Source organism: Perca flavescens, chromosome 15 (assembly GCF_004354835.1).
Source record: "Perca flavescens isolate YP-PL-M2 chromosome 15, PFLA_1.0, whole genome shotgun sequence".
Classification (NCBI taxonomy): domain Eukaryota; kingdom Metazoa; phylum Chordata; class Actinopteri; order Perciformes; family Percidae; genus Perca; species Perca flavescens.
The window spans coordinates 11,767,085-11,792,874 of NC_041345.1; the positions used below are offsets into that span (position 1 = coordinate 11,767,085).

Here is a 25,790-nt window from a genome sequence, read left to right on the forward strand (position 1 = left end):
CCCTGGTGAGGCTCACCTGGATGACGACACGTGGAGACTGGGAGAAGTACCAGAGTGGCAGGCCGAACAGACTCATGAGGGCCGTCTTGGTCTCATATGTCTCGGAGCAGCGAGTGCTGAGGATGCTGCCACCTGAACACACACACACACACACACACACACACACACACACACACACACACACACACACACACACACACACACACACACACACACACACACACACACACACACACACACACACACACACACACACACACACACACACACACACACACACACACACACACACACACACACACACACACACACACACACTTAAAGCCATCTGTCAACAGTTAAGATGGGCATCATGTCCTTACATAGATGCACAGCCAGTCATTTTGTATTATGTTCTTGGACCTCTGGCTTCTCTTATAAGGAGAGAGACTGAGGCAACAACGTCTGCATTGACATTTGTCTTTATACACCCTGACCTAAGCTAAATATTCCTCATGTTTGAGGATGTTTCCTCCTTATTTGGTCCTAGATGACACCAGAAGTTAGTTTGATAATCACCAGTTGGACCGATGCTCCCTCTGCTTACCAATTCCCTGGGGAAAGCCCTTTGCCCACTAAAAAACATGCAGTGAGCGGTGTTGATTAGGGCTGTGTATTCTGGCGATACGACACACATCACGATACATGGGTCACAATTCAATATATTGCAATATATTTAAATATAAATAAATATATTCAGATATAAGGCGATATATTGGGATTTTTTTACAGTATAATTTTTGAAATACTAATATTTAAAAAAAAGACAATGCATAAAAGTCAAATAAGTTTACTTTAGGTAAACAATTCAGTACACAGAAAATCAAACTGCCATTTTGGGATTGTGGTTCACAGGTTCTTAGTGAAAAAATGTGTATATGCTAAAGCAGGCCAAAGTTCAGCCATAGCTACGTTGTTAGCTTCTAGCAAAAAGTCAGGCACTGGTAGGCAAGGACACTCGTGGTGCATCTCAGCATAGTCATCTAGCGGTAGGGGGTTTAAACACAACATAAACATGAACCACTGTCTTACATGAATATTTTTTTATGTAAACTTAAAAAAAATAAAAATCGATAGTATTTTTGAAAATCGATACAGTATTGCAAAATAAAATATTGCGATACTCAAGTGTATCGATTTTTTCTTACACCCCTAGCGTTGATGCTTATGGTGCACTTAAATTATATAACAATTGATTAAAAACATTATCATGGACCATTTCTGTTAACACAAATTAGTTAAAATGCCCAAGGCTACCATCTTTTTTTAAGATTTTTTGGCATCTCAGCCTGTATGACAGACAGGAACCTCTCAGTACCCACGCCCACTGAAAGGTGACTCTCTCATGTATGTCAACAGAGTGTTCAGTAACACGCTTAACAACGGAGCCTGAGCTTTTGCTGTTAATACCCTGTTGTCCTCGAGCCTGACTAATGGCTGAACCCTTATTACGTAAGAGACATACATTAGATCAAAGCTCTTTATTTTTTAGGTTATGGAACAGCTGGCTTGCTTATTGACTTGGATGGGGAGGCACTGACATTTATAGGACGCTTTCTTCTTACCTCCAGACTCCAGGGCATAGTCCACCTGGCCTGTTCGATCCTGGGAGTAGAGTCTCAAAGCGTTTTGGACAATCAGCTTCACTTGCTGGAGTAGAGACCCAAGACAAGAGTTAAAGCTTAAATCAGAGCGTCAAAACACATGGCAAACACACCTTTTTAAAAGAGCTTAGTTTAGAGGATATGATTTAGATGGAAATCCACAGCCATGATGATGTCAAGAGTTGAAGAGTATGTTCATTACCTCTTCGGTCAGTCCTTCAGCAGCAGCAGTGTGCTGGACAGTCCCGGTTACCGTTTGAACAACGGTCTTGGTTTGGGACTCGACCTCACCCAGGGTTTGGGCCCGGTTGAGCTCCAGCTGCAGGGACACGTTTTTCAGGATGCTCAGCTCCAGGGAGGACAGGGAAGCCTGCAGATCGGGGGTGCTTACATAACGCTGGGACAGCCAGAGGATCAGAGACTCAGGCACCTCTCCCTGCTCCTCTCCTGACCCACCACTGCTGAAGAACAGGGCCTGCAACTCCTTACGCACCTGGGAGGACACCTGGGAGGACACCTGGGAGGATATCTGGGAAAAGGATACACAGAAATCTAATGAATAAAGAAATGTAGTAGAAACTAGGTGTCAGGAAAAACTATGTACGTAACTACATCACAGAAAGGGCAGATTAAAGCCAAAACAGGAGTCAATATTTGTGTTACTTACTGTCTCCTGCAGTGTGTCCAGCTGCTCACACTTGCCCTTGCATCCCACAACACCCTGCAGGTCCTGTCGGATTTTGCCCAGCTCCACCTCAAGTCTCTGCACCTCCACTAGCAGAGCATCATGGTCCTCCTGCTTCACACCCACACTGAGTGAAAGACAGAATCTACATGTGAGCTGCCGTAATCGCTGACAATTTGCGCACAAAATGTGAATATCACATTTTAATAATAAAAAAGAAAGAAATAGAATCAGTCAACATGTGGACTTGGAAAGTTTACTTATTCTTCCTGGTTTTTGTACCTGACGGGAACTGTGTCTGCTGACGAAGTGACAACCTCCTTCTCTCTTTCCTGCTTCTCGAGCTCATACTGCTGCTGCTTCTGTTGCACCGACTACAACAAATACCATGTATAAGGATTACGGAAAGTTGCAGAGAAGACAAACTACAATAACACCCTTTCATAAGACATTTGATACAGTACCACTGTTCCTTTGTATACAGACTTGTGTCATGCTATTATAATAGTTTTTGGTAGGTCATAATTTGCCTCCGGGCTTTGTATGACTGCCTCCTCCCGGATTCCTTTTTAAGGTTTAACCTCTACGCTTACATTCTGTACTTTATTATGGATTATAATATTGTGCTTGTTTGCTCTTATGATTTTATAATTTTGGCAATTGTAAAGATTAACTTTTATGACTTATTCATCATTGGGACCAAGGTGAGTCATTGACAATTAGACATTTATACATAACACTGGCACAAGGGTGACTGTGCGCCTCTAAAATAACAAATACAAAATGTAAAATAAATAAGCCATCTTGCATGCATGTTTTTAAAGAGGTTTCTCATTGGAGAAGCAGTGAATCTGCCTAAACGTACCTCAGTCTTGGAAGCCAGAGTGTTGAGCAGCAATTCTAAATCAGCCAGCCTTGTTGCCTGACCCTCTTGGTGCCGTTTCTGCTGCTCTGCACTCTGCATGGAGAAGGGGTAAAAAGAAAAATGTGAGATAAATGTAAACCTTTTGATCAAAACATCACTGTTGTGTGTTGTAACTGAACATTTATCCTACCTGTGCTCTCTGTGTGCTCTCCTGCGTCAGCTCTCCCCGTAACACGCCAAGTCTCTGCTCCAGCAGGGATGACACCCACAGTCCCAGGCTCTCCCTGTCCGTCTGAGTGTGGAGCTGCTCCCTCAGGGTGCTGTACAGACCCAAAACTTGCCCGTGACGCTGCTCCTGCTCCTGGTCACCCTGCTGGACTCGTTCCCACAGCAGAGTTAGTCGTTGTTCAATGCGCTCCAGTCGCTCCAAGTCCACACTAGAGACCGCCACAGGGGGGAGGGATGGCTGAGGAAGAGAAGGTTTGGAATAGATACAGAAAGAAAGTTGCATATTGAGGTGACTTCAAAACAGTGCTGCATTGCACCAGGCACACAATAGCATTATATATTTCTAATTATTATTTAGAGCTATTCACTGTTTCATCGGTGTATCTTACTAGTGCCTGTGAGATCGGGGTGGCTGGGGTCTGCGCCACTGGAGTCTCTGGTGCAGGGACGGGGACAGAGGCAGGAACTGGAGGAGAAGCTGGCACCAAGTTAGCCAGGAGGGTGAAGGGAGACGCAGGACGCCACTCGGTTAGGTTTATGGCTGGGAGGTAGGCGAGAAGGGCAGCAGTGGACGGACCCCACAACCATAAAGCTGCATATAGACAATACATTGTGAAGGTTAAACCACACCTCACCTGCTGGTTGGTCATTCATAACAAACTTACGATGTGCGGATAAACTTTGTTCAAAACCCTTCAGAAAGGCATTTTAAATTCTGGTCAATATCACAGATGCTAAATATGCTGAATTGTGGGTAAATGTGTATAAAGTAATTCACTTTTATACACACACACACACACATTAATATTTACATTTAATGTGAATCTGCAGCTGCATGGTGTCTTGTGTTTCACTATTTCCTTTAATTTAAACATCATACACAGTAGCGGCAATAAAGTGTTGGAACAAGCACATCATTATTATTATATATACACACACAACAAAATTGACTTAAAATAAAAATCAGGATCAGGACAGGGACAAGCTTGTAAATGATGGAGTAGTTCATCAGGTTACCATAAAAAAAAAAAAAAAAAAAAAAAAAAAAAAAAAAAGAAAAACATGATTGTTGTGTTTATGTTTTGCTGATGTGTAAGTATGTCTGAGCGGTGCTGAACCACAGAGTGGAGTAACTCACTAAAAGCCCAGAAAGGCTGACCTGAATCTGGTTATGGATTTGCAGCATACTCTGGGGATGCGTGCTGGTTAGGACAGCTCCTGCCTCACTACAGAGTGATGTTTCTCTGTATGTGCTTATAATGGTACTTCTTATAAACTTACCAAGGAGGAGCAAAAGGGGTAGAAGGAGCAACAGGAGCCTCCAGAGTTTGGGAAGGCATCTGAAACACAAAGTCACACACTGGTCAGATAAACGCACAACTGACAAGAGTATGTTTTTATTTTACAGAAAGAAGAACCTTTATGAATCAAATCGGTCAAAATTCATCAAAGGAAAGCAGGCACTGTTCCTCATGACAAGACATGTTGAATTATCAATCAAACTGGAGTAGACACAAGGTTGATCATTCTATCACGACTGCTTTCACAGCTCTGAAAATGTGGCCACTTGGGGGCAGCAGAAACAACAACAATAACATAATATCAAGTTATTAAACTCATATGGGGAATGTGTTAGCAAACAGTTGATTTATTTACACATCCAGCTGTTCTGGAGCAATAGTATGGTTCATGTGGAGCTGTGTTTCTTGCCACCTGGTGAATATAAGTACAATATTCACTCGCTTTGCTTGTTTACCAACACTGCGCAGGGAAATATCTGGCTCTTCAGCTGCTAAATGCTTCACTATGTTCACCAGCTACTCGCTAACTGTGTGTCTGCCGTTTGGTGCAGAGCAGATAGTGTAAAGTGGGTTTTTAGAGCTTTTTGCTGAAACAACACTTGTGAGCAGTGAGGGTGAACCAAAACTAGTACAGTTGTGGGCTGGACAGCAAAACAATGAGCTGAAATTCACTATAAAGCTCTGTAAAGCTGAGAGGAGCTTCAGATTTAGGCCTTAACTCTCTGTTGGTTCATCACTGCGAATGAGCCCATTGTCATTTGATACATTGTTATTACAAATGAAAGCCGAATTAATGTTAACAATTTAACTGTTAAAAATGTCAGATTCTCACTTCCGTGCATTGCAACACCTGAAGAAAAATAAAGGGGAAAGGGCTCTTACTGTGTCAGGAAGAAGACGTTGAAGAGAGACATGAGAGACACCAGCTGGTACCATCCTGTTGCAAGAAACCACAGAACTCCACTGCCTGCCTTCACTGGGCAGATTGAATACAAATAAAAAAAAAAATGAAGAAAAAAAAACAAACACATACAGACCAAGAATGAGAACACAATCACAAAGAGTTGCCAAAGAAAGAGGTAGAAAAGATGCATATTTCTAAAAAAAGATGAGAAAAAGGTGCCACAAACCTGGAGCTGCGAGGAGCATCCAGAACAGTGAGAGCAGCCTGTGCACCGCTGTCCCAACCCCTGATCCCAACGCTTTGCCTGCACTCACCACACAGTAACCTAGCTGAAGGACAAAGTAACCTGGAAGACAGAAAGTGAAAGAGGGACACATTTAAATGTATTAATGGCAGCACAAGTGGTCTACAACTACAAAGAGGCTGAGTTCTAGACTTATCGGTACTAAACATATCCTCCATTTACAGGCTGTCATCAACACAAGTGAAGTTCTGGTTAACCTGTGTAAGCTAGGACGCTCCACAGTGCCCCCACCAGGCGTTGAGGCCTGGAGGACTGTGTGAGGAGGACGGTGTGTGTCTCTGAATGCTGCTTCCCTTTACAGTCATCGCCTGTGTACGTCGGAATGATGGATGAAGAGCAAACAGAAAACACAAAAAACAAAGGGCATGTGAATGATTGACATTAAGATGGCTTTCAAGCAAATAAAAAAGTAATACAATTCTGCAAATAAGCAAAGCAACAGAAATTTAAATAGAAAAAGAATCAGTAACAATAAATTATAGGTTTATAATAAAAAAAGACAATACAAGTGGTCAACTTGCATTTCGCACAATATGCAATATATTGTATGTGATGAGAACATGAACAACTAAACGTATGACAACCTGCCTGTGGTTATTCCTCAGTTGTGTCTTCGGAATGAAAAATGTGTTAATTAACTTTACTTTTACACCGTACCCATGTAGTTATCAGCCTAATTTGACGTGGTGCTAGATATGTGGACTTCACCATAACAAACGATTTCTAATGATCTAAAATGCTGATTATTGTCAGCAGAGCGAAGCTGCATTGCTTTGTGTCTCTTATTTTTCTGTATTCTTTATATTTTTTAATAATTTTTCCACTACTCAACCTATTTTGTCACATATGTTTAACCTCCGTTATCTATTTTATACTATTTGTATAAGTGCAAAAAAAAAAAAAAAAAAAAAAAAAAAAAAAAAAACTAGACAAAAACAGCCCGTTATGTCAGGAATGATCATCATTTATGTCAAGTTTTGGTGTCAAATTGATCTTTTGAAACAGGTTTGAAGGACTAAAGAGAAGTATCTGCAGGTCACAACGGTCAACAGGCTGCTGACTGGTTAAAGCAGTTCACACAACCTCTGCTCACTGGTCCTAACACAGGTCACGCATATAATTAACTCCGTCAATCATGGCTACCACAGGAAAATGTTCCAAGTATAGAGAGAAAGAGAAACCGTGTGTGTGTGTGTGTGTGTGTGTGTGTGTGTGTGTGTGTGTGTGTGTGTGTGTGTGTGTGTGTGTGTGTGTGTGTGTGTGTGTGTGTGTGTGTGTGTGTGTGTGTGTGTGTGTGTGCGCGCTTACACAGGGAACCATTGAGATTAAGATGTGATGCATCTTCAGTCACCAGATCCTTCACATTCATGCTTCCACAGAAACTTGAGTGAGCTGCAACATACATTATACATACAACACATTTATTTACATAACAAAAACCACATCGTGTGAGAAGACAAAGTGAACGATGGATGAAGATGAAGAGTAAATGCATGTCACTGTGACGGCAGAGGAAATCAATGCCTTCATGAAGAAAATGAGAATAGAGGTGCATGAAAACAGTTAAGAGGATACACTGTGACAACTGCTAGAAACAATAATAAAGAGATGTGAGTTGTTGAAATTCTTCTGCAGCTGTAAAAGAACCAGCTTGAATCAGCAGTATACTGAGAAAAAAAATGACCTTGTACAAATTGAAACTTGAAAATTGCAGAGTTATCAGCGAGGTGCCTTTTTAGTTCTACTCGAGTGTTTAAGTGCAAATCTTCTCACAACCTCGTGTGAACTAAAGGTGCAACTCATGTGATAGCTTTGTCCCAATTTAGGCAATGGTATTTTGGAGGGAATGTACAGTTTTGATTTTGTTTCTAGTATACTTCCTCCTTCAGAAATAGAAAGCAACAGTGTGAGAGTGAAGGCTGCAAGGGCCAAGAAAGAAACAGAGATTATAAGGAGATCCTTTAAAGTCAATTCAACTATACATGTATCCTAATAGGAGGCTTCTTACTCCTTAAACAAAAAAGTAAGAGTTTAGGAAAGTAGAGAAATGCCGAAGAAAGTTTATTAATAGAAGAGCAGCAGGAGCAGGACCTTTGCCCAGTGTTGTTACGGCTGGTACCTTGTCCTTCATAGCCATTAGCCCTGTAGCCCATCATCCTGTGGAGAGTTGTCTGCTTTAACAGCCATAGTTGGGACAAACTGGAGGACACAGCTTGTCTCATCGAGTCCGAAAACGACCCAAGTATACCTGGTGACACACCCAACCCGTACAATCACTCTTAGTCAAAACACAAAGTGGAGGCATGGCTAGAGACACAAAGTAATAAAAATGGGTGATGTTATGATGGAAAAATTAACTTAAAGATACCCTATGAGAAAAACGACAGGAAGCTATGGAAATCCCAATAAGAGGAAAGGTAATAAGGTTACATGTGACAGAAATAAGCCGCTTTCCGACCGGAAGGATTTTTGCACTTCCTAGAACATAATGTTCCTAGAACTCTTTTTTTTTTTTTTCGTGTTCAGACTGGACCAATTTGGGGATTATTAAGTTCCTCTGGCCAGAGTTCCTGTAACTCTTTCAGCTCCTACTTCAGGGCAGGGTCTTTCCTTTTTCCGCATAGTGGTGGTTGGATGGCTGTGTTATAATAACAAAAAGGTCAGTTCCTATGGCCACTTGGCCAGTGTGAATGCAAATGGCAAAACTGGTTTTGGGGGAGAGTAGTTAGTAGAACTGTTTAGAAGTGCACTGTTCCTATAACTACGTTCCTATAACTACTTGGTCGGAAAGAGGCTATTGACCGTGACTCAGGGAGAAACATTAAGAGTGATGATGAAAAGCCTGCTCAAGCAGAAAGTGGAGATTTAAAATTAGCCTACAATCTGTCAGATTCTCAGTTTCCTCAAGATCACTGAGAATCTCATTCTGAGCTGAGCGACTCTGGAAAAAAGACAGAAGAAGAAAAACAGAGAATGATGGGTAATTGATGAAGAGAAAAGAACATCTCTTGTTGTATACCTTTTCCTGGAGGGCTCTTTGCCCTTGAACCCAGCCAGAGCACATTGTTGAAGAGCACGGTGACTAAGGACACTACGGGGGCCAGGGCTCGTTTGCTGTAGTGCATACACGTGTTAGACATAGACACCAGGACACCTGGAGAGAGATCCCACTACCAATTACATTCTCATTATGACAACATACTGGCGATTTCACCTTCCAGCTTTAGAAGGAAAAATGTGAGGAGGAACAGCAGTCTGCATTTCAAATATGACATGTCAGTTTCTCACCGGTCTTGTTCCTTCGACTCCGGTCTCTGGAGTATATGCTTGTGAAAGGTGACGAGGAGGAGGAGGAGGAGGAGGAGGAAAAGAGGGCACCCGAGGAAGCTTCAGCCGCCTGAGATGATGATGATGTTGATGATGATAATGATGATGAAGACCGTGCGATAGGGGAGTCCATCTTCGCAGAGTGAAAAGAGCAGTCTTTGCAGATGTAACCGTTGGAGAGTGAGCTATGGGACTTTGACACACTGGCATCGCCATTGACACTTGATGAACTGTGGTCGTTGCCAGAGCTCCTCCCTGAGGAAGAGAACAGCATGTAGACAGAAAAATAAGTCTCATTAACTGAAAAACACTGTTAACGTCATAAAGACATTACTAAGCAAGTATGCCATTGCTTAATTTAGAGATCTTCAGCAGGGGGATCTGAGTTATTGCAACTTATTGTTTGATAATTTTTCTAACGTTTTTCTTTTCTCCTCAACAATTCAAATATATCTGAAAATATACATTTACAACATATTATTAGCAAAAACAAAACTTCTGATTCATAATAAATAAATAAATAAGAATTTACAAACTGATGATAAGCTTACTGGCCTAAAAGGTAAGGTAGCCACTAATGTAGCCATCCACAGATACAATTAAGCTTAAGGATTCACTGTGCCACATGTACGTTCAACATTAAAACATGATGTATAAAATGAAGGAATTTGTCGACAACATTGATTTTAAAATGGCTTAGTATTGAATGCACCATGAAAAAGGTATGTTTCAAGGCCTTAGACCACCCTACATGTTTTTATATAACAATGCATTGTATTTTATATGTTCATTATAGGTTAAAAGAAGTGCAATAGTTCCCTCTTAAAAACTAAAATGCAGTACTTGAGTAAATATACCTAGTAACTTTCTGGAATACCTAAAAAGTATCAGGTACAAGAGTCTAGCTTTTACATAATACATACTGTATTTCTAAGCAGCAAAAACTATCAGTGTTAAGTGTTATAATGGTCCATATTATGTATATATGTATTCATTATAATAGTTTCTGAGACATAATAGCACAGTAATTTAATTATCCCTCACACTAATAATAAATAAAATAGTGACCGTATAATAATAGGTTATATAACCTGTAACTAATATTTACCATTGTATATTTTTTTCCATTTCTATTGCTGCTTATACTATTCTAGCTTTGTTTTAATAACATTTGTTATTGATAACTTTTTGCATTCTACAGCGTCTCATTTTGCTATGCAGATCCAGAGTTTAATGTTCTCTCATGATATACTTCACCCTTGATTAATTACTTTCTTGCTACTAATTAAGAACTAGTTGGTCAACAAAGCTACAGTAGAGAGCCCAAAGAGAACCTGAAAGAATGCAACTTGCTTTGTGATAAAAGGCCAAATGAGTCACTAAAACACTGTGGGGAAAGTCTTTATAGCAGACAGAAGAACCTTTAGATAATGTAAAAGACAACCAAGAATAACGAAGAGAATAAATACAACTTTAAAATAAAATTAATTTACTCGTTTTCAAAAGGAAAACTTAAAAGTTGTATACCATGCATGGTGGAATTGAATTAAAAGATTCTCAATTAACATTTTGCACATTTTTGCAATCCACATTTTCAACAACTGACCCCAGTGTCCATCCACAGAAGTCGAGGTGGTGGTTGTGGTGATGGCGCGTTGTCTCAGATGGGACTGGTCCACGATGGAGGTGAGCAAACAGGCATCAGATGCTGTGTTAGTTTCCTGAATGACGCTGCTGCTGCTGCTGTTGTTGTTGTTAATTGGAGTATTAGCAGCTGAGAAGGAGAGGGTTTTCCTCGGTGTGTTGACTTGGCTCAAGGATAAAGACAGGGAGCTGGAACTGGACTGCTGCTTTTTGCTCCGCAGTGTCCTGGGAGAGAAGAGATAGGAAACAGGAAGAGGTGTGAGTTTTGTTGCAGGCATACGAGTATGACAGGCATGTTGGGACTACTACAAATGTATGTACAGTAGGGTCTGTCCACATACTATCAGCCTTGAGCATTTCTGTGCACGCTCACGGGGGCGTCAGGTAGCCACGTTGTCGGTAACAATTCCAAAACTCATTTAACCCACACTGGAAGCACACTTTTCCCAACAACGCTTCAAAGCAGTATTCAGAACTAAGTGGTTGACTGCGGTCTACTGTACAACATCTGTTCAGATGTTGCCGACAATACGCCTATAGACAGTTTTATAATTATCACTTAATATTAACAAAAATCTATTCTTCTTCTTCTAGTGACACTGATAGAATGATATTGCATATATGGCATTGTCAACAAAAATACTAAACATCATATCCTATTTTCAATTATTTAGAAAAAAAATGTTGCTTTCTTAAAAAAAAAAAAAAAAAATGTAAAAGTGAAGAAATTTGTCTCTTTTCTATACAGTAGAGATAGGTGCTTCTCACTTAATTGAATTGCTTTATTAGCTGTGTGGGAGTGTTAGTATCCATTACTAGTCTCACCGTGTCTCTCTCCTGGTGCTGGTGTAGCTGCTGCTGTGGTTCTGGGAGTAATCAGCCAGGCTCTCATTGCCATAGTGACCGGCACCGGTCTGCAGGCGCAGGCTCCGCCTTGACATCCTGGGCGACTCATACACGGCAGCAATCTGGTGCTCCTTCTCAAAATCTAACGCTGCGGTGGAGTAGCTGGAGCTGAGAGACAGGAGGGAAGAGAGGAGCAGAAAGAGCGGGAAAGTAAGAAGGTGGGGGAGAAAAACGGAAGAAAAAGAAGGTTTAATAAAAAGAGGTATTGCATGACAGATAATCACAGGGAGGGAAGTTTTTAATGTCTGCTGCACGGAAATTCATTTGGAGACAACAGGCTTTGAGCGACTCCAACCTCAAATCAATACTCAACAGGGATATCCTGCATATTTCCTGATGTGTGTGCGATCTTCAGCGAGGCTTTCTTTTAAAAACAAAAACAAACAAAACACAGGAACAGACCATCCATTTAGAAAGCTGTGATGCGGTTGTTTCCCTGCAACTGGCAGTGGGCCTAACAGGAAGTGACTCACTCACAAGGGAGAGAGAAAACAGGACAAAAGAAAAGACAGTGTGTTTCTGAATGTCAAATTAGAAGAAGAAAAAAATTGCCATATAGACATCCCAACATATGGAAGTAGGCTGAAGAAAGAAGAAGAAGAAAAAAAAAAAAAAAAAAAAAAGATTCTACTCCACTCACTGCAATCCAAAGCCAACCGTAAGTGGAAACACACCATGAATGTTGTAAATTTGGACTTTGTCATGCGTTGTGCAGCTGTGACTCACAGGGCCACACCCATCTGGCAGGCAGAGTCAAGGCCAACATTCACACATGACTAACTAGTGGAACCATTCTACAAACAATTTTTATAATTTGTCTTAGCTGCAAACAAACAAACAATTCTTACAAATACCACAACTATGCCCTCTTTCTCTACAGTAGTAAAGCAGGTACAGTTTTAGAGGCAACATAACATCAATCTCTTATATAATATCGGTTTGTGTTTAATAATAGCTTACACTATTGGTATCGCGTGATCAGTTGTAACAACAAACTGAAACGACCAGACCACACTGCGCTTTGCACACTGTGTACACTCCTCAGAATGTGGCTCAACTAGGTCAGACAGAATTACTCCTCAGACATGTATGGGGAGGGTGGATGAAAAGGAGGGGCAAAGCACTTTATCTGTCACTAGAGGACAGAGAATAAACTTCCTGTTAAGACACTTGAAAAGGAGGGACCTTCCCTGTATAGAGCGGTTTGGTTTAAGGCACAAGCAGTCAGCCAGTGGCCCTTGCAGAGCAGTGATTATCAATGCAGTCTTGCCCACAGGACAAACTACACTGAGCAATATCACCAACGTGTACGTGCATGGTTACTGTACAGTCCATCCCTCCGGCTTTAAACCATTTTTTTTTTTTTTTTTTTTTTTTTTTTTTTAAACACAGATTACACACAGAGAGAGCCAATTATGTGCTTTCGTCCTCGCTCTGCCTCCTGCTCCAACTGGCTTTTCTCTGAACACATGACCAGGGCAGCACCTCTCCCTCTGTATCCCGTTAGTCTGAAACTGACCAGAGCTAGTGTCTCCTGTTAAGCATTAAGTCGAGGGGAATTACTGTAAGTACATGTTTTGGAACAGAGATCTTGTTTACATGTGTTTATATTCATTGGATTTTAGTTTTTTACTAGATCCACAGATTGTACCAAAAGTAGCAAACTATTATCATCTTTAGAGTTGAACACACTTTCCTGATATCTTTCTGTGTGGACATGTTGGACAGGAAAGATTAATCAACGCATGTGGAGCGTCGGAAAATCAAAAGTCACAGATATGGCTACATCGATTTAAAAATAACACAAAACTGTCCAAACAGTGCAACTCTTTCTCTGTGCTCCTGTACCTGTGTGTCTAAACACCCCTCTCCTGGGCTTTCCCAGTCACATACCTACCAAACATATCTCACCCAGAAGGTAGTGTTTATTGATGGCACTAACAAGCTCACTAAATCATTTTGGTATGCAGTATGGTATGAAAAAAAAAAAAAAAAAAAAAAAAGGACAGTCGTGCTACCTGCAGGAGCAAGTCAAGTCAAGCTAGCAATACCAACTCATGACATGGTAATTCATAATTTGTGGAGGAGACACTCTCAGGGTGTACCTGAACACAGGAGGGCTGGATATCCAGAGAACAATCAACTTTCCATCACAATCTACGTCACTGCTTGTCAGATTCAAATTTGAAATTCAAATGTTGGAAAATAGCAGTGGGGCAGTGCAGTTTGTTTCTGCACTGAATGCAGAGTTTATGGTCATTCGAGTGGGCCAAATGACCGTACGAGCACTTCATAACAATATTTTCTTAACAAACCTCACAGTTGCAATGTACAGCTGCAGAGTTCCTAAGTTATTGAAGCTCGCTTCCACCTTACATCCTGCGCCAACAAACAACTTCACTGTGGTATGTCTTCATGTGTATACAAAAAAAAACACACGACACAACATAGTTTAATCATACCAGAGCATAATGGTGGATTCATTGATAATATCACTAACCGAGCGCCTGGGGCATTGAAGCCCTGTGCAGGGCGTGACGTGTGTGTGAGAAAGCAAACACACTTGTCTGTCTGTGTAGCCTACAGCCAGACACAATCATTAATGTAACCTTCTGCTCTACCTGGCAACTCATCAACAGAGTTCCATAGATCTTTATTTGAACAACACAACCACTAATATAAACCTATGCGGATTGCACTGAATTGGAGCGTGCATCTCCCTGTGGTGCTGGAGATCACACCCTCCTTAAACAATGTTTAACACTCACAAGATTTCAGCCTTTCCTATCAGAAGCTGTGAAAAATGTTTGATTAGTTTGCAAACTCTTTTCAGTTGTTCCGGGAATCCAAATTAATCTGTGTGCCGCTCTCTCTCTCTCCCTCCCTCCCAGACGGCTCCCACGGCCCACATCAGTGATAAAAATAGAGACGGACACTGTGCTTTCAGAACTGAGGGAAGAAGACGCAGATGAAGAAACAGATGAGAGCTGCCATCCATCCATGGGGACCTCTACACCCAGCGGCGCAGGAATAAAGCCAAAAGGATAATCAAAGACGCAAACCACCACAAACTGCTCTGCCTGCTGCCATCTGTGATTAACACACATGATCAATAAAGAACTTTGAACCTTAAGGCTGATTTATACTCCTGCGTAAAATCTACGCCGTTGCTACACACGTACAGTACAGGCAAAAAGTTTGGACATACCTTCTCATTCAATGTGTTTTTTTATTTTCATGACTATTTACATTGTAGATTCTCACCGAAGGCATCAAAACTATGAATGAACACATATGGAATTATGTACTTAACAAAAAAGTGTGAAATAACTGAAAACATGTCTTATATTTTAGATTCCTCAAAGTAGCCACCCTTTGCTTTTTTTGATAACTCTGCAAACCCTTGGTGTTCTCTCAAAGAGCTTCATGAGGTAGTCACCTGAAATGGTTTTCACTTCACAGGTGTGCTTTGTCAGGGTTAATTAGTGTAATTTTTACCCTTATTAATAAAAAAGTAAAGGGTGGCTACTTTGAAGAATCTAAAATATAAGACATGTTTTCAGTTATTTCACACTTTTTTGTTAATTACATAATTCCATAGGTGTTCATTCATAGTTTTGATGCCTTCAGTGAGAATCTACAATGTAAATAGTCATCAAAATAAAAAATGAAAAAGCATTGAATGAGAAAAAAAAAAAAGCATTGAAAAAGCATTGAATGAGTGCACCTCTCGAAAAATGTAACTACACGTCGCTTGGCCGTGGCTTGGTAGCATTACATTGCATTTTAGTTTTGCTTTTCCCTCCATTGTACCAAACCGAACCGTGATGTCTGAACCAAACTGTGACTTCTGTGTACCGTTCCACCCCTAGGGGAGACACTGTTTCTCTCACTATGACTCTAGAGTCGGTACTTGCGCTGAAGCTAATCACCGTTGCTGTCTCTCTCTACCACACACATGCCGGCTCGACGACACCAGCGCACAAGTATAAACATCAGGCCACTTACGTAGGCTATGGCGAAAGCTCTGCGTGGAGCCTCCGCAGAACCATAAAACAGGCTTTAGACATACAGTATGGAGGAAGAAGACACTTCCTGACATTCAGCTTCCTGGAATCTTTCCTTACATAACACTTTAGCATTGATACTCTTCCCACACTCAGTGGGCACAACTGGCTTTCTTACAACACACAACTACACAGAGCATCAGATCCGACAGGATTCTACATTTTACTAGCTTTGGTTTTGCCTTAATTGCCATTTAGCACATGTTCTTAGGCACAGCGACATGCAGTGAGCTTCAAGGTAATAAATACACAGTCAAGTACTGAGATTCAGGTGCAATTCATAAATTACATACCACATAACAAACTGTAAAGTGTTTAGTCAGCCGATTAATCAAACATATTTGTTTCCTGTCTTGGTCTTTTATGACAGTACGCTGAATAACTTATTCACTAATTTCTGACATTTTATAAACCAATTTCAGTCAAAAAAAAATTGTCTGATTGATCAAACATGAAAATAAGTTGAGTTTACTGAATCAGGTTAGCGCTACAAACAATAATTTGATACCATTTATGCTAAGTATTACAAGAATATGATCTATGTCCTTAAGAAAAATGTATTACTTCAAGGTGCACACACACATAATGGTATCAGATCTTCCAGACAGCCTCAGGAGTGGGTGATTGGATCTTAGCCATTCATCCAGGTGTAAATGCAACTCGATTAATGTGTTTGCATCATTGGGAAAGTATCTGCCCGTGGGGAAGCACCATTATTTTAAGCGCCTGCCTTTACCGGCTCATCAGGATAACGTGCCCTCGAGACAACAAGAGCCTAGTATGGGGTTCACAGCAACAACCAAAACGGCAAAACCGGCGTGTCATTCTTTCTTTCAGATTCAGCCCGAGAGCCACAGAAGACAAATCCCTCCATGACAAAAAGTAACTCTAGTAACTTCACTTCTGGTGAGTCTACACCTCCCGTTTGTTTTGCTGTGCCACCCACCCACCTTCTGCCTGCTTTGCATGGTATATGCAAAAAAGTGAGCTCCCATCACAAAGCATGTGGACACAATGAGACACCAAGTTTACATTCGGACCTGCCCCCACTGCTAAAAAAAAACGTATTTTTTCTAAAGCCAAAGCTTTAAACCTATTCAGTTTATTATCATATATGACAGCACAAGATTCTCACAATTTAGAATCTGAAACAGGGAATAGTTATTTTTGCTTTAAAAGAATATGCAAGACTTCCAAAAAAAAAGGTACAAAACACAGTTATAAAAAATGAAAAAAAAGTAATAAGATTGCGTTGCTAAATCTGCAAGAACTTATATATTATAAACTAACTTTTAAATATATGACCTAATCTGCAGCTCCACTATGAAAGTCTACTGTAATAGTAACACACTTGCACCACAACACTTGCAACACACACACACGCACTTATAGAAACCTTGTGTGTAGTAAATCTCAACTTCAAAACCGCAAGCGTGGTTACAAAAGCTGTGTCAAATGCTTGCCAGAAAGTCTATATCTTCACACACTCACAAAAAAAAACAGAAAACCATTTTTACAAGACAAGGGGGCGTGTTGCTCCCAATGAGCAAAAAGTGCCACTCACAGTTACTGTCTGAAAACCATTTGTTGTTTAGCCATGAGTGTGTACTGCATGTCTCGGGTGACACTACTCAGACATTCTTGTCCTACCGTGTGATGGATGAAAAGACAACAAAATTGTATGCTTGCAAATGTAAACAGCCAGGAGCCTGAACTGCCATCTCAAAAGATTTAATTTGTTTGGTTCCACAATCACATCTTAACTACATCAATGAGTTGTTCTCCCTCCTCTGTGATACACAGCACAGAACGGGATATGGGAATAGTGTAAGCACAAGCAAATGTGCTTCTAAATCTTCATCATGGGTTAGAACACTGCCAACAACAAATACTTTTAGAGACTTGGGATGCTGTAATTTGGCAACAATTAATTTTAATCTCCTCCCTACTACACTGTGGGACCATGCTGTGTTTAATGAAATTAAACTTTTCCCTGCTGAAATTCAGCTGTGAGATAAATGCCAAATCAGGGGACAAACTCTGCCTTTCCGTTTCCTCAAACCGTTACAGAAAGTCTTTTCCCCTGTGGTGCTATGGCCTATATTTACCAGAGGCAAGGAACTGGGAGTTTGGGAGCCAGCGAAGAGCCTTCGAATTTCCATCCAACTATCTCTGGGTGGGTAGGATTTAGCACTGTGATGACGATCGTTCCAGCCCACCCTCACTTTCCCTCCCACAGAAACCACTTTCCTTCTGGCCCCACTCTCTCTCTGTGTGTGGTGTCCTTCGCTCGCCACGTTATAGCACTATACTGTGCCGTTTCATGTTGCTGCGGTTGCCATGGAGAACACTTTAAACAGCTCCCTGGCTCAAGAGAGAGTGATCAGTAGCAGAGGCTGGACATACAGCATTTCCGACAGATGCTGTAACACAAATGAACACAAGCCTGGCTAATGCAGAAACAGAAACGCTTCCAACGCCTGAAATAACTTCACATATGCTTTATGCATGCAGGAGACATTTTAAAATGCGCCAGGGATCTTTTCATCGTAGTAGTGACAGTTTAAATGGAAAGGAACAGTTCTAGAAATGTCACAATGTGTTGTTGGGAACCCTCAAAAAGGAGTATCTATGGCACAGGTTGACTCCAGCTGCTGTCATTTGCTCACTTGGCACTTGACCGGTGGCACATGTACTGAAGTACACTCCAGATGTCAGAACAACTGTGACAGCAGCGCCTGTCAAACTGGCATCCCTAAACCTCGTCTTGCAGAGCGAGACTCATGTGAAAGCACCAACTGTATTGTATATGCTCTCTATTAGATTAATGTTTAAAAACAAAATAATCGTTTAAAAATGTAACTCCGTCTTAATAGAATTGCAGTTTAAACTAGGTTTAGGATATTTGGATTTATACAGATTTTTGTAAGGGTGGTAGGTTGAGTTTGTACGTTTACTACCTCATATATTTCTTTATCTTTTACGTGATTTATCTGCTGCTGTTCCCAGACAGCCACATACAGAATCAGATGACTTGATCAGTGCTGCTGCTTCTACAGTCATAGTTCAGCTATCACATGTGGGGATAAAACACTCCAGGCAGAGGCCCCAGCCCCACGACCCACTTCCACCATTATAAAATATGAAGGGTCTGTGTGAGTCCATACACAGTCACACACTCAAGCTTTCAGTGAGGAGATGGGTGCAGTCCATCTGTCTTAAAAGAGATGGAACAGCTCAATGCTTGACCATAGAGTGTAAAGATCCATTATATCACTTTCCAACTGGGATACAGATCACAAAGCTTTATCAATACTTCAATTCAGACCACGTTTTGCCAATGAAGGTGTTATCAGAGAGCTTGTGTTTCTGTGTGTAAATGTATGGATATTGCAGAGAACTGAAGGAGAAATTAAGACGTTACACATTAATTCCAAGTATGTATTTCAGCACATCTCTCCATCCCCTTCCATGGGTGTTTCTTTCAGTTAATATTTCTTTTGTCCAAAAGCTTCACTAAGAATTTTATTTCTGTCTCTAATAGGGGTGGGCGATATATATAGTTTACGATAATATTGTTATTGTTGTGTTAACGATGTGCAAATTGACATTATCGAGTATTTAAATTACTTAGAAAAAAAAAAACACATCAAAACACGCATTGGAACCGATTGGAACGCTACACATTCACTCATGTCAACAAAGATGGCGGCGCGCGATTGTGCAGCGGCTACTAGCTCTCCTGTCGGTGTATATTTATACAAGTACAGCCACACTGAACTAATCAATACAGGACTACGATACAATACAGCCATTACGAGAGCCTTCCAGGCAGCTCATAACATCCCAGAGGACACAGCCAGACCGGGCGCTCCAGGTTGTTGTCGGCGCTAGCACGCCGAGCTAGCTGCTGGCAGGATGAGAAAATAAAGACCAGAGGCGGAGCGGAGGACTGCATTTTTGTGCACAATAAATGGAGTACCGACCGCAGGATCGTTGCCCAGCACGTCTCACCTGACCCGGAGCCCTGTCGGTAATATACAGGCCATTTTATTTACCACGAAAACAGCACACTGCCGTCTACATAGCCCCCAATGCTAACGTTAGCACAAGTTTGGCTCACTGCTAATCATAGTGAACAAACTGCAGCGCGATCACCTGGAGGGGATACAGGGGACTTTAACAAGGCGTCCTTAAAGTCTGTACTCCCCAGCTTTTTTCCAGCATTTAGATTGTGTTACTAGAGGGAAGAACACAAGACCATAGCCTATACTCTAACATCAAGAAAGCACACAGAACTGCGCCTCTCCCTCACCTGGGCCAGTCAGGTCACATTCAACTACTGATCCCAGCATAAATCCCGGTCAGAAGGACTATACAGCCAAGTAGAAGGACTATCAGAACCTGGCCTGACCCAGCCCTGTCCCAGCTCCAGGACTGCTTCCAATAAGGACGTGCAATATGTTACAGAACAGAGCCCTTTGTTTATTGTTATGATTTCATCTTGCTTGTAATGCTGCACAATTTACATTACAGCAGAGGTGAACAACTGAATGTGTACTCAGAGTTCAATGTTCCTACACTAGTTCAATTAGTATTAGTATTCGTATTTTGTCTTTGAATTGTTTTTACTTGAATACTTAAATTTTAAAGAAAATAAATAAATAAATAACAAAACTGGATCGGCCCGTGGCTCCAGCTATTTTGACAATATCGGGACCGATATCCGATCTTAATATAATACAGATACATTTTAGGGGTGCACCAATCGGTGCACCCCTAAAATGTATCTGTATTATTTTATTATGACCTGTGAATGGAATAGTTTTTTTTCCAAATCCCTCATTGTACAATATAACCTTTTCATATCTTTAATATGACACAGATATTGGTGAAATAACAAGATTATACTCTCTCTGAAAACTGAAATCACTGAATCAGTCCAGTAAAGAGAAGAGTAAGAGTAACCGTGAGGAAGTGAAAGCATTGAAACCTCCCAATTGACTAATAAAAACCTTGTTGGGTTATACTGTAAATCTATTCATAAAAGTGTTTCCCTCACTGTATTTACAATATTAATTAAATCAACTCGAGGTAGGTGGTCCAAGTTGTAAGGGTCTCTCCCTGGTATGTGGACGGAAACAGAACGTGATTGACTGGCCTCCTCTCCCTCTTGGACCATTCATGGGACAACACTTGTCGCTGCCCTTTTGAGTTTTGACAACAGATGGGCCAACGGTTTCGGTCACCTGACTCTGTCCGTCTCTTCACTGCTCTCTTGTAGGCCACAGACACGCTCGGAGGTCTGAACATAATCACCAGTCAGACTCTCTAATGGGTCATATTTCTAAACTTTGATCAAGCAGCAAATATAACATTTACTGTCTGGCTATTCTGCTACTTAGTATAAAAGCTAAGACAAAGACATGTAACCGCCTTCAGTAAGCTGATTTAAATTTAAAAAAAAAAAATATCACTCAGCTGTAGTACACAGAGGCTAATAAAAAGCACAGATCTCTAAACCAGCTAGTCGAGAAACATAAACTATTAGCCTAATCCTGGGATCAGGGCCAAGGTTGTGACTGTGAGGTTCATTAATAGCTTCTCAGCTGACTGCATTCAAAAGGAACACGATTAGCTTGTTCCAGCCTTTAGTCTACCTAGTACCTGGCAGATTCCAGCGGGGTGTCAAACACGCTTTTGTACTCTTGCTTTGCCTCAGTCCACTGTGACTCATGAAACAAGTTTTCACATTACTGGAATGCACTTTGTAAGCTACAAAATGGACCTGAAATCATGAGGATGTTGAGGTTTTGTTTGCCATTTGCTTTACCATTTATGTCACGATACAACATCAGCATAGAGCTATTCTACATGAAAACACCCTACAGACAAATTCCCACTGTGCATCAATGCCATTCCTACAACCTGTAAAAATATAAAAGCTGCTGACCTATAAAATATAGAATGCAACTAATACGCATAGGGCACTATTTTAACGATCTAAGTGCACGGAGTGAAGCGTAGGTGCGTTTAGGGCGTTAGCATGGGTCTAAATCCACTTTTGCTAGTTTGACTGTGGAAAAAAGGGTCCGTGCGCCAGGCGCATGGTTCAAAAGGGTTGTACTTTGTGTCTTCATTAATTCATAGGTGTGTTTTGGGCGTTAACATGCAATAAACCAACCAGACTGCCATCTCCCATTCCCTTTAAAAGCCAGGCTCGTTTGTACCTTGGCACATTGCCCTTATGATGGCAGATTTGCACCGTAATGTTTTTATTTATAATCTTTTGCATGTTTGGGTGCTGCTGCGCTTCCCTGTGTGTGTGTAACAAGCATAGTGTGCACGCGCTGTGCAAGAGCCTAGGCACATTTTAGTAATTTGCTGTTAAAATAACAATGAAATGCTGCGCTATTGACTTTAGACCAGGTTTTTGTTGGTCAATGGCGTGATCAATTCCCGCTGCCTCAAGATAGCAATACGCCAAGAATTCACCTGAACACACCTCCCTGTAAGACAAGCACGCCCATGGGCGCAAAGATGAGCGCAGGTGCATTTGCCATTTAAACGATGTGGGCGCTGGACGGGTAATTGACAACTGCGTTGGTCTTAAACTAGCAAAGATACTTGCGTAAGGGCTTTTCGCTGCGCCGGGTGCAAAATAGGGCCCATAATGTGACATAAGTATAATTACAACTTAGAGCTTAAACTTGTTCAGCTGGAAGGGAGAGCACTCTTTCTTAAGACTTTTTTTACACACTCACTCAAATGATGGGAGGCCTCTGCTGCCAAAAGACTAATAACTCTTCATTTCCCAAAAGTGAGAAAGTGAGTTAAGCATGGGGCAAGGTAATATTTCATTTCCTGACCTACACACCCTCTCTCTGTTCTGAGAGCTGCCGACATCAACGGTGACAGCACTGAAGACAACAGCATTCCTCCACATGCACAGACCTTCCTGGTGAGGCGTCGACCACACCTACAGTATGAGCTAGAGCCCGACCGATAAAGGATTTTTAAGGCCAATATCGATTGTCGCAACAGAACAGAGGAACATCAAAATATATTAAAGTTCTGATAAATAAAATGTATAAAATACAAACTTAAGATATGAAACTTAAAGGGTTAAACACAAGTGTTGCCAACAGGGACGTTGTAGAGTGCCCTTTGGGGGACAAAAATGCCAATACTGATAGTTTGGAAAATGCCTAATATTGGCCCGCCGATATATCGGTCGGGCTCTAGTATGAGGAGCCCAAGAAAGAATGCACGGATGAGGAGCATGATGGGAGAGGTTGGTGTTACAGGTGTGGTGTGTACTGTAAATCCAAAACGGATTGTGCTGCCTTTAACTTCTCAAAAGCTGGAAAAAAAAAAATATCTAAAAGTTAAAGCACTGGGAATTTAGAATATATAGTAAAATAATGTAGAGAAACATAGGGTGCATGCTGTTTTTACTCTTTGCAAAGCTCCCCACTAAGCACACACACACACACACACACACACACACACACACACACACACACACACACACACACACACACACACACACACACACACACACACACACACACACACACACACACACACACACACACACACACACACACACACACACACATACACACACACACACACACACACACACACACACACACACACACACACACACACACAATCATGACGCTGAGTCATCAAAACCACAGGATTTTTTGGGGGGTTTTAAAAAAAAAAAAAACTGACTTACAAAACCTCTGCAAGTTAAAAAAAAAATAATAATAATAAAAGAATTCCTCTGCAAGTTAAAAACAAACAATGCAATGAAAAGTAAATACATTTCAAACATGTCATGCTGTAATTGTAACCAATTTCCAATTTAACTGGGAAACTATCAAAGCAAGCTGCTTCCTAAAAACAACATACAGTCGGCTCATTGCTCTTAAAGGTTTTGTCTTTTAGCAGAAAACCAGCAGTCAATGTAAAACAACCTCTGGCATCATTTGGCAGTCTAGAAACCTTTCATTATTTTATACTGACAAAGACATGAGTTAACTGACAGTTATAATAATAGCATTAAAGTTGACAGAGCTCAATAGCATACTCTGTTTAGAGGGAAACAAGACCAAAGCAAATGGAATACAGAGTAGCTGGTTGACACTACGTACACTTGCAAAGCCTCGATTAAAATGCAACAGCAGGGTCTCGAAGACCATTTCGCTTCGTTCGTTGACATGCCCAGAATCACAGATGACAGGCAGGGTGTAACTGATACGCCATGGGCCTGACTGTTTGATGCTGCAGCCAGCATGCCGCAGCACAGCATTGAAGTCTCACCTGAGAGAGTAGGTATAGCCGGTGTTCTCTGGAGCACACTGTGGCGGCGTGTATGTGTGCAGTTGCGAAAAATCCATGGTCATTCTTCTTTGTTTAGACTGCAAGAATCAGGATGCAAGGGATAGGACTCTTTAAGACAAAGCTGACATGGTGGAGGGGAATAACAAACAAACTAACTCCCATACACACTCACAAAAACGCATGCATCCCTTTTTCCAGCCTGTCTCTTGCTGACAAATTAGTTCTGCTAATGAGCTTAAGATTTGCCACGGTGTAACTGTATTTTTAAAAACAGATTCAGAACTGCATCTACACATTAAAAACGGGTAAATTCCCTGCCTCTTCCCAAATCAGTTCTAGCACTATTCACTGGGCTGCTCTCCAAGAATACACAACCACTGGTTACTGCTACATTCTACAAATAATGTCAGAAAGCCCCCGCAGGCCCTAATGAGAGCTGCTGGGCATTCCTTTTCCAACAGGAACACAACAACGCTACTGTGGTTCTGACAGTGGACAAGAGTTGGCCGACCTCTTCCTGCATGTTGGCTCTGGCTGGTTGCAGACGGACGAAACAGACGCCAGTGAAGCTGTAACAAATGACTCGTCTCTTCTCCTCCGCTCAGAAAGTGACAAGAATGGCTGGTAGAGACAGGACAGAGATAATGACGATCCTCGCTCCTGTTACATTAAGCAGACTCCTCACCAGGACAGCTACTCCTACAGTGACTGCCTGGGTAAGCTCCACACACAGACACAGAACAGTATTATGAAACCAAGTAAAACAGCAAGGGGTGGGGCTGAGTTTTAGGCAATGGGCGGGAAACAACTGCTCCGAGGGTTGAGCTTCTCACAGGGAAACTTGCATTATGTCAATATGCTGTGACATACAGACAATCATACATTCAGCAGCTGCCAGTTTATTAGGTACAATTAGCTCAAACTAAGGCAGTCTGCAGTCAGTCCCGCTATAAACCCTACCTTCACTAAAGGATATGATAGGTTTTGTTGAAACTGTTTTAAAGAGGTGTGTTGTTTCATGGTCATTCTGAGGCTGGAGTTTGGGCTGCTGTTTAACTGTATTGCAGAGGGGTTTCTATTATTTAGTCCACCCAATTTATAATCAGTCACCATAAGCTAAATTAGTGATTCCCAATGTAGGGGTCGGGCCCCTTTAAAGGGTCACAAGATAAATCTGGGAGTGGAAAGAACAAAGTTCTGATACACTAATTTGGGTTAACTTTTCGCTACTCTTTGTACAACATGTGAGAAGCTTAGTGGGGAAATATCTGTTTGGTGGAAATGCAACGCACTCATCTGAGACATTGAAAATGTGACAAGGAGCCCCAAGACAAGGATTACATATGGGTCACCAGCCCAAAAATATGTAAACCATTGGGCTAAAAAAAAAAAAAATAATAATAATAATTGTGTATAATGCAATACAATTCAACAGCACCACAAAGGTCATCCTCCAAAATGATTAGAAAGCTAAATTAACTCCTCTCTAAAACTGAACATTATAATATTTATGAAGGTAGAATTTTATTGTATTATACTGCATTAGTTTTAGCCAGGTGCA

At 41.2% G+C, this 25,790-nt stretch overlaps 1 protein-coding gene across 6 annotated transcripts in view; it reads right to left on the reverse strand.

Moving 5' to 3' along the window:
• The window catches only part of sun1b (Sad1 and UNC84 domain containing 1b), a 34,940-nt gene that overhangs the window by 4,136 nt on the left and 5,014 nt on the right, over window positions 1-25,790 (reverse strand). For 3 of the 6 annotated variants that reach the window (XM_028599177.1, XM_028599176.1, XM_028599178.1), the window contains exons 2-20: window positions 24,209-24,306; window positions 11,727-11,915; window positions 10,864-11,126; window positions 9,219-9,512; window positions 8,950-9,084; window positions 8,050-8,178; window positions 7,239-7,322; window positions 6,128-6,238; window positions 5,853-5,972; window positions 5,605-5,698; window positions 4,703-4,761; window positions 3,811-4,013; window positions 3,384-3,659; window positions 3,194-3,286; window positions 2,611-2,702; window positions 2,311-2,455; window positions 1,846-2,172; window positions 1,605-1,689; window positions 17-132 (exon numbers count right to left, since the gene is read on the reverse strand). In XM_028599177.1, coding sequence (XP_028454978.1) covers window positions 17-132; window positions 1,605-1,689; window positions 1,846-2,172; window positions 2,311-2,455; window positions 2,611-2,702; window positions 3,194-3,286; window positions 3,384-3,659; window positions 3,811-4,013; window positions 4,703-4,761; window positions 5,605-5,698; window positions 5,853-5,972; window positions 6,128-6,238; window positions 7,239-7,322; window positions 8,050-8,178; window positions 8,950-9,084; window positions 9,219-9,512; window positions 10,864-11,126; window positions 11,727-11,915; window positions 24,209-24,291 — 2,898 coding nt within the window. In that variant the 5' untranslated portion in view covers window positions 24,292-24,306. Of the gene's footprint in view, window positions 1-16; window positions 133-1,604; window positions 1,690-1,845; window positions 2,173-2,310; window positions 2,456-2,610; window positions 2,703-3,193; window positions 3,287-3,383; window positions 3,660-3,810; window positions 4,014-4,702; window positions 4,762-5,604; window positions 5,699-5,852; window positions 5,973-6,127; window positions 6,239-7,238; window positions 7,323-8,049; window positions 8,179-8,949; window positions 9,085-9,218; window positions 9,513-10,863; window positions 11,127-11,726; window positions 11,916-24,208; window positions 24,307-24,740; window positions 24,957-25,790 lie in introns of those variants that run through there. The other 3 variants (XM_028599175.1, XM_028599179.1, XM_028599180.1) reach the window with 3 other exon arrangements.